The sequence below is a fragment of the Aptenodytes forsteri genome, unplaced genomic scaffold (assembly GCF_000699145.1).
Source record: "Aptenodytes forsteri isolate BGI_AS27 unplaced genomic scaffold, ASM69914v1 Scaffold287, whole genome shotgun sequence".
NCBI lineage: Eukaryota > Metazoa > Chordata > Aves > Sphenisciformes > Spheniscidae > Aptenodytes > Aptenodytes forsteri.
In genome coordinates, this window is record NW_008794854.1 from 66,872 (window position 1) to 76,372 (window position 9,501).

At 47.7% G+C, this 9,501-nt stretch overlaps 1 protein-coding gene across 1 annotated transcript in view; it reads right to left on the reverse strand.

Moving 5' to 3' along the window:
- Positions 1-7,569, reverse strand: part of ILDR2 (immunoglobulin like domain containing receptor 2) — a 40,646-nt gene extending 33,077 nt beyond the window's left edge. Inside the window, exon 1 of the mRNA XM_009274587.2 lies at positions 7,509-7,569. Coding sequence (XP_009272862.1) covers positions 7,509-7,569 — 61 coding nt within the window. The remainder of the gene's footprint in view (positions 1-7,508) is intronic.
- Between the last annotated feature and the right edge of the window lie 1,932 nt (positions 7,570-9,501).

Here is a 9,501-nt window from a genome sequence, read left to right on the forward strand (position 1 = left end):
AAGGAGGGGAGGCGCTCTCTCCTGGTCCTCATGCTTACAAAAAAGAAAGAACTGGTCAGGGATGTGAAAGCTGGGGGGCAAACCTGGCTTCAGTCACCGTGAGACAGTGGAATTTGGGACCCTAAGAGGAAGGAAAAAAGCAGAAAGCAGGACCATAACCCTGGACCTCAGGAAGGCAGTCTTTGGCCTGTTCAGAGATCCGCTTGGAAGAATCTCGTGGCATATGGTCCTGAAGAGAAGAGAGCTCCAGGCAAGCTTGCTGATTTTTCAAGTATCACCTCCTCCAAGATGAACAGGAAAACGAGCAGAGGTTGACCAAAGAGCTCCTCACAAAACTCAGACATAAAAAGGAAACATACAGGAGGTAGAAGCAGGGACGAGTGATCTGGGAGAAATACAGAGATGCTGTGTGAGTGTGCAGGTATGGCATTAGGAAAGTCAAAGCCCACCCAAAGCTAAATCTCATGAAGCACATGAAGGGCAACAGGAAGGACTTCCGTGGGTGCACCTCAATGGGAATGGGGACCTGGCCATAAAGGACAAGGAGAAGGTCGAGGGACTGAATGCCGCCTTCACCTTGATCTTTACTGGTAAGATCAGCCTCCCAAACCAAGTTTCCAATTAAATTAAAGACATCGAAACCAGGTATTACTGTATCTACAGTATGTACATATGTATGTATTTAAGAGAACATTTCTGCTAAATCAGAATACAAGGTACTGGTAAGAATATTCTTAGCCGGAGCAGAGACAGTGGTCAATAGGAACTTCTTCCGCATACCTAGTTTCCACCCGGCAGGCAGCTAAGCACCACACAGCTCACTCCCCCCCACTGGGATCAGGGAGAGAACCGGAGGAGTAAAAGTGAGAAAACTTACAGGTTGAGGTAAAGTCAGTTTAATAGGTAAAGCAAAAGCCACGCACGCAAGCAAAGCAAAACAAGGAATTCATTCACTCCTTCCCATCGGCAGGCAGGTGTTCAGCCACCTCCAGGAAAGCAGGGCTCCATCACACATAACGTTACTTGGGAAGACGAAATGCCATCACTCCGAACGTCCCCCCCTTCCTTCTTCTTCTTCCCCCAGCTTTATATGCTGAGCATGATGTAAGCACTGCTCAGCAGTAACGAAAACATCCCTGTGTTACCAACACTGTTTCCAGCACAAATCCAAAACATAGCCCCATACTAGCTACTGTGAAGAAAATTAACTCTATCCCAGCAAAATCAGCACACATGCCCTTCATTGCCTCCCTCCTTCTTGCACTGCAGGCAGCAACAACTGAGAGCACTTACACAACACTAGAAACACACGCTGACACTTTCCCAAGCAGGCATGTGCCAGCCTGTGGAGGCACAGAAACAGCCCAGGAGTAAGGCGGGGGCGCATCTAAGAAAGAGGACATTTGTAACCAGGGACACTGTCTGCAGCTGAGGGGCAGCAGGGTCTGATGGTGGCGGTTCGTATGAGAAAAGGGAACCAGTTTCAGTATGGGATGTGTTTTGATGATGTCAGCTCCCTACACCCAGTTACCATACACCCCAAGGCCCAGAGCAGTGCACAATGAAAAAGAGGACAAGACACAAGGAAACATTCAAGAGAATAAAGCAGAAGAGAATGTTTACACAACATCAGGAGGGACTGATTGACTTAGGAGAAGCTTAAGGAGGAATGAAAAACTGAGGACAAAGAAAGGCTTCCTGATGTTGAGAAGCAGTAGGAGAGAAGGGCAAATGCCAAGAGAAAAGAAAACAGAGTAAGGATAAAGTATCAGGGTAAGTACAGGAAGCAGAAGGATAAGCAGGACGACAATCATGGAAGCAGGAAGCTTACATTCAGCCGGAAGAAGCTGAAGAAGGTGTCTCAGCCTAGGTAGAATAATTTCAAAGGGTTGGAGCCAGGTTGCAGGAGATTAAGAAATGATGTAGAGATGAGAGGAAATGGAGTCAGCAAAAATAAACCACCCACTCCAGAAACTAGAGATGAAAAGGAGATGGAAGCTGGCAAAAGAAAGTGAAATGACAGGAGATATCTTTAGGATGGGGAAAAAAAGGCATAGACTAAAGCACTGGAACTTAAAGCAGAGAGAGAGCAATAAATGCATCAATAGTATGACAACAGCAGGCATGAAGGCACAAGGTCAAGTTGGAGACAGCTGCACACCTGAAAAACAAAAGCAAGCAAAGATCTCATGATCAGGAGCCAGAACCAAAAGAAAGTGGAGAAGTTGGACCAACACTGAATATTCATTTCAACGTTATCAATGTCCAAACTATAAATCACAATGAAGTCTATAAACACCAGCCAGGGGATAAAAACACAGTATGGACACAACCTAGGGGAAAGCACGTTTCAGAGAGCCAAGATAGTCACTGATAATAACAAAGAGTTACTGATCTAGGCAGGATTTGACCCTGGGGACTACTATGTGAAGGCTTGCAGCGCACAAGGGTGCTATGGCATTTGCACAGGAATGCTATATTACGCATATAATGAATGCATGATATCATGCATATCGTACTTGTGCCACATGGAAGTTGCACAGGAGATGTCATTAGTTTTGCCAGAAGTGCCTGGATCCAAATCCAAACACTGAAGTGTGGGTGTTCTCCAGAGTACCATGAAACACAGCTGAGGTCCCAACAAGATGCTCCCACAGGAGAGGCAGGGGCATGAGGCAGCTCCTCCACTTTCCCGAGGCATAGGCAGAGAGATAACTCAAGAAGTGGCAGCTGGGACGTTTCTGCCAGGCCTCCTGTTCCCAGGGACAAGAGGGGCCATGCAGCACTAAGAGAATGTCACCGCTTGCTTCTTAAGGTGAACCAAGTGGTGACATCATCTTATTCTCTCCTCTCCAGAGACCCATGCTTCCCGGGTTGCATCTGAATGCAAGAGACATGATGAACACCTTGAAAAATGAATGGGTCCAGGTCAGACCTGTATCTGGCAACTCTCTGTCTGACCCCACGCAGTCTGTGGCCAAAGCCAGCATGTGACACAGGCTGGTCAAGTGACTCATCATGTTACTTCAGCTTCAGGGATAGAACAGTGACACAGTGAATATTTAAATCTTTCCCTTGTGAACAAAGTATGCTGCTTAGTAAACACAGTGCTTTCAGCTAGCCATGCACCGTAGCCCTCCTTCTCTGTTAATGAGATTAATGAGTTTGGCAAGCCAGGGACTGCTTTAATAAATGATTAGCTGAGCTTTAGCAAATTCTCATCGGACCAACTTTCCCCACCCCACCCCCATGTAAATGTCTGTATCAAGAAAAGAAAAGCAGCTTTTGGGAAAACACTGGAATTCTTTTTCTACCCAAAGGCATTTGGGAGATGTGCAGTAAATTATCTGGCATCTTCCATATCCTATCCCAAGCTCTTTATTAACTTACTCTTTTCAGATCCTTTCCAGAAATAGCAGTTAAGAGCAACAGTACCTCAGATTGTGACTGGAGTAGTGGAAACTCTAGATCTATTTAAGTCAAATTATATATAATTATGTATGGCTGAACTGGGAAATTATACACCTGTTATTTCCTCTGCCAAAAAAAACGATCAGAATCGATTCATGTAATACATCACTGCTTTAACAGCATCCATCAAAAAGGCCAACAGGATGTTCGACTGCCTGAAGACAAGATGGTGGCTTTACACCTATCAGTTATGTCCATGCACGTGAATTACAGATATCTGCTTAGGACTTCCTCAACTTCAAGAAGAAACTGCTGACCTCAAAAATCTTCAAGAGACGAGCCAAGATAAGAAAAGCCTCAGATGTATCACAGGACAGAACTCTGGGCTGTTTATACAGCAGAGCAAAAAAGAGTGAAAGATGTGAAAAACGATGACAAGCTTAGTGACAGCACCGTGGTAGCTCTTTGTCTAGTTTAATACAAGTAGGACTAAAAAGAAGCTGAATTGTGCTCTCCTATGTTTTGACTAATGCAGACAAAGCAAGATTAGCCCTTATTTCAAAATCATCATGGAAATGTAATTCCTGCACTCCAGAGAAGCAACGTGTTCATTGTGAATTTCCCAATGTTTGAACTTCCACAAGAAAAATCTAGCTTGTGGGAGTCTCATGACTACATGACAATTTTGCTTTCCTTCTTTCTTGTTCTCCTAAATCCCCAGAAAAAGGTCTGCAAATATTAATCAAGTGCATCTTAAAAACACAGATATCCTTACTCTCAGAAATGAAAAAGAATCCAGGGTTTTGTGTGTCTGTGCACGTGTATATATACACTCCCAGAGAGAGCTTAAAAATAATCACACTTCAGAAATATAATTGTATGGGTTTTGTCTATTTCTCATTGGCAATGTGCATGTCTCCTTTCTCTGATTCTTTTCCTGAACTATCCCCAGATTATGCGTTCAAACTATACAATCAACATTACACACAATCTATCACTACTACATTTTAGTGGTGATTAAAGAAAATTCCAGGAAGTGATTATAGAGGGGGATATTTGTAAGGGCGCATTTGAGCCTTGTGAGCCTGATCTTCAAAAGCGCCTCCCATGAGTAAAAGAAAGAAGGCAACTGAGAGGTGGTAACTTAGGCTCTTGTTTTTCAGTTGCCCTCCGGAGGAGCCTATGCCTCTCTGAGGCTAGATGAATCCCAGGAAGATTTAGCTTCACTACACAGCCTAAGTTAGCCTTTATGAATAGAATCATAGAGTCATAGAATGGTTTGGGTTGGAAGGGACCTTAAAGATCATCTAATTAGAATGAAGTTGATCTGAAGCACTAATCCCTGTAAATAATGGCAAAGCCAAATACTGTAGTTCAGTGTAATAGGTCTCAGACTGCATCCTTCTAGCACGTAAGATTGAGTCCAAGAGAAGGCAGCACACATTATTCTTCAGGTCAGCATGGATCTCCCTATCTGTGCATGCATCACGTCTCTTTCTTTGCAATTATTTGGCTCATATTACCACTTGCCTGAGGCAGTACAGCTGATGCTATGAAACTACAAAAATTACATCCCCTGATTTTATGCACCTTTATTGATAGGAATGGCAGTTGTGCACACAGGAGAATGGAAGTCCTTGGGCCCTGAACCAGGCACTTCAGGAAAACTACTCCTAGACTATACCTAAGGGCTTTGGCAGAAAAGCATACATTCATTGGTAAGAGACAGTGCTCCTAGGGTAGTTTATATCACTTCCTCAAACAAAATGAGCCACTGAGCAAAAGGATGCTATATCTTTCTTTTTTGTGCCTTGGCTACTATACATCAATTAAAAGTGTTCTTTCCCCCACTGCTGAGTATAGGCCCACCATCCACACTTTCAAATGTGGATCAAGCCTGAATCAGGAAGTGCAAGATCTGGGCTTTGAGACTGAAAAGTCAGAGATGATAAACAGATGTGTAAACAGGTGAATGGAGAGCCAGTGGGATCCCCAAGATTGTGTTGTACGGATTCTTGCCTACTCATGCTGGACTAAATTCAATCCACGCAATTAATCAGCAAAAGCCATCACCATCAGACTGTGTTGAGTGGCTTATGGGAAATGAATTGGATGTCTTGGTCTGGTTCCTACCAGACTTGTGTTCTTAGCTCCATGGCCACTGTCAACTTTTTTAGCCAGCAAGAAACCAATGCCTAAGCTGATCAGCTGCAGCTGAGGTAAAAGCACGGTACTGCCTTTTACAGCTCTGTAGCAAGACTGAGAATTTCAGCTCCCTAACTGCTTAACCTGGAAAGGGGCAAAACCAAAGCAGTCAGAGAAAAGCATGGCCTTGCACACCCAGCACAGAACCTCAATACGAAAACACTCCATGTAGGACACAGCCCAGACTTTGCAAAATGACTGCAGCAGACATTGGACTACTCCTTCCTCTTCCCCATTCTCTGTGATGCTGTCCCCCAGGTGCCCCATGCTCCTGACTTCTCTAGGGAAGTACACAGCCCTGAAATGGCAAGGATTGCATAAGGGCTTTCACAAGACAGGACATTTCATGGGCTTTTCTAGGTATCAGTCTCTCTTCACCAGCTTCCCTGCGCTCATTACACTCTCTTATGACCTGCACTTTTCACACATTCACAGAAGTCACCCTGGATGTTTTCAGGTGAATTATCTCAGCTTTGGCCACCAAATCAAATTCACCCTGTCTTACTGCTGTCTGAAAGCTGTTACAATTGTCAGATGGCTGCTGGTGTACAGTCTTGGTTCAGTATCCCAGAAATCATTCCCAGAACTATCACTCAGCAATTGGTCACCACCAGAAGGCTGAGAACAAAGGAAAAGAAATGGGAGGAGTCTCTCCAAGCCTTATAACACCAAGGCATAACACCTGTCCTCAGGATGGCATTGGGATTTCTACTGGTGCCAGTCCCACTCAAGGTGATCTCACAGGAATACAAAAGTAAGAAAAAATGTGAGATTTCTTCCCAGTTACACTACGCTTATGCTGTGTGCAGCGAGTCAAGGGAAGTCAGATGAATACTTTAAATCAAGGCAGATAAAACAGTCCATCCATTTCCCTGCCTTCCCAAGAAGTCTGCTCAGTTGGCCAGGAAACAGCAAAGCACAACTGTGCTCCAGCATGCCCCCTGTGCCTGCTCTCCTGAACTGTGGCTGGGAAAGCAGAGGTAGTAAATCTACCCGCCTTTGTACATTGCACTGCAGTGGCTCTTCAGCATAGGGAGAGTAAACAGGTACCAAGTGCGAAATTATTGGTGAAAAATTACTTAACAGGGAGAGAAGATCACATTTTAATGTGGACAGTCTTCTAACTGTAATGTTTCCAACCTTAGCCCGAGTCGTGAGGCAGAAAAAAATTCGCTCTGCTTGTCCTGTAGGTAAAACTGGAGTTCAGTCTCCAGTGCAATACTTCTCTCTAGTTTTAAATGCATTAGGAATTACATCATTAATAAGAATAATGGTAAACACAAGGGGAGGATTCATTCCAGAATCAAGCTGCACCTGGTAGTTTACAAGAACCAGCTTTACACAGGGGCTTAAGGATGACAAATTGTACCTTCTTTTTCTAGAATGAGAAGAACACAGTCCCACACATATCCTAACCCATGTCACTTCACAGGAAGGAATAAAGGATGACCTGCTCTTCATCCTTTTGCTGTTGTTATTAAAACACTAGCTTTAGGCATGTGGGAGAGCAGGGCAGGAGGAAGAGAAGCCAAACCAAATCCACTGTACCTCACGCAGGATTTTTTGAAATTGCAGTAAGAAGTCACAATGCACAAAACCAAATAAAAGATAAATGCGAGAGCCAAAAATTAAAGACAAACAAAGGACAGAGAGGAATTATTGCTGGGAGAAAAGGAACTGTGAGTGCCGGTTAGAAATTTCTCAGCCCACCTCAAGGAGGGAGGAGGGGAGAGAAGGGGGCGAAAGCCTCTCTCTCTTTCTTGCTCCCTTTTGTCTCCCTGCTTCCTCCCCATCTTGCACTCTGTCTCTTACCCTGGCCCCTCCACCTCCCAACCCCCACTTCTCTTTCCCAGAGTGGAGTGTACCACTCTGGCTGGATTAGGGCTCCTTACCTTGATGCAGACCTTTCATTCCTTTGCACAGCCACTGGGGAGAGGAAAATCTTGAATCCATGTTTGCTAGCCTCTCTCCCTTTTCTGTGCACACATGTACACGCTCACACTCACTCACACACACCTTTGCTTATTTCCTTTCTCTCAGCCATGAAAAAGGACAGCAGCGCCTGCTCTATCGCTGGGCGGCAGCGGCCAGGAGGCTGGAGGGGAGCAAGCTGACACTGGCTGCCTCCATCTCTCAGCACACGGCTACGGCTAACCTGTTGCCTGCTGGAAGTCTTTGCCTGCTGGCAGTCGACAGCACCAGCGGCAGGCAGTCCTGTCTCAAAAGCCCAGGGCTAGAGGAGACTGGAAGGTCTTCCTACTGCAGCGGTACCTCTCTCTGCATAGACCTTGCATGCTCCAAACGGCCGTTGCTGCCAGTAATCGTGAACTACCTTTAATGGAGGGAGAAAGGTGTCAACAGCCCGGTCTTTTAGCTTGATGGAAAAGTCCTGATCTAGCCAGACATGTCCAGATAATGAAGCTCTTTTTAAAGAGGGAGGAATGTAATGTCATGTTTATCTACACCCTGTACTCCTTTGCCAGTCCCTGGATGCTATTTATCAGCATACTACTATGGCTAGTAGGAAAGGAGTGGTAGTTGTGGGTGCGCTGGCACTCCAGACCAACTCAGTGAAGCAAGATACATTCGGAAGCAGCCAAATGGCAGGGAGGGAGGCAGGGACAGAGACTAGGAAGGAGGATGAGCTGGAAGCTGCCGAAGCCCCAGATGAGGCCATGAAACCCTGGAAGGGAGCAGTAGGCAGGCACCGGTGTTGAAGATGACTCAGAGTGAAAAAGCAAGGAAAGGGGTGGGTGGGTAGTGGGAGAGAGGTGTTATGACTAAAAGCCGAATTTACTGCTTGTGAATCCTAAATCTGAATAGGAAGAGGGAAGAGCCTGAGGTCTTTTTTGTGGGATACATTGGTGGTGGTGGGAAATATATGCCACTTAATCCAAGTGTGTCTGTTTCTTCTTTCAGCCTGTAACCAGCCTGCCTGGCTAAGTCAGCCTGCTGCAGCTTTTCCTAAAGCCTCCTGCTCCTGCCTGTGCCTGGGTGCTGCACCGGCTCAGAGGATGCAGATCCTGCCACTGAGCTCACAGGGCTCCCTCTTTCTCCCCGATTCCCGGCTACCCTGTCGCCCTCATTCCGCTGTAATCCCTACCCTCTCCTTTCCTCGCTGTCCAGCTCTCAGACCCAGCCCCTTTTCAGCTTGTTCCCCCTGCTCTCTCCCCACGGCAGAGCCCTCTCTGCTCTCCTCTCCGGCTCCCCTCCCCCTTGCTTAGGGAGGGCTTGCCCGACCTCTTTGGGAGCCGGCCGGGCAAGAGGCGGTTGGCGAGCTGCGCTGGGGGAGGCAGTCCTGTCCTGCGCTCACAAAGGCCTGGGCACAGCTGCACCATCACCGGGAAGGCCGGATCTTGCCCCCCTGGAAGCCCGGAAGCCGTCCTCTCACACCTCTGTTAGACGGCGTGTGCGGCGAGGACACCGGGAAAGGAGAAGTTCCTACAATTGTTCCTGGCCCGGCGCGGGCGGGCGCGGGGAGCCGAGGGTTGTCGCCATCCCCCTTGAACCGCGGCCAAGGACACTCCGGCCCCCGCCGCGCTTCTGCTGCCCCCCCGGGCCGGCTCCCACCTTCCCCGCCACAAGCACGCTCCTCTCCCCCGCCGCGCCGCGGTAAACAGTGGCCCAAGCGTCCCCCGCACCCCGCGGACAGAAGCGCCGGAGGCCCCTCCGACCTGCCTCCACGGCCCCCCGGCAGGGCCCGGGCAGGCAGGAGGCGCCGGCTGCCTCCCCCCGTCCCCAGCGGGACCGGCCCTCTCCGCGAAGTCTCCGCAAACTGCACCGCGGGACGCCCCCGAAAAGACCCCTGCCCCACGCTGACTCCCTCCGCAGCTGCCCTCCCGCAGCCTGGCGGGGCAGAAACCTCCCGTTTTCGCTCTTCGCTCT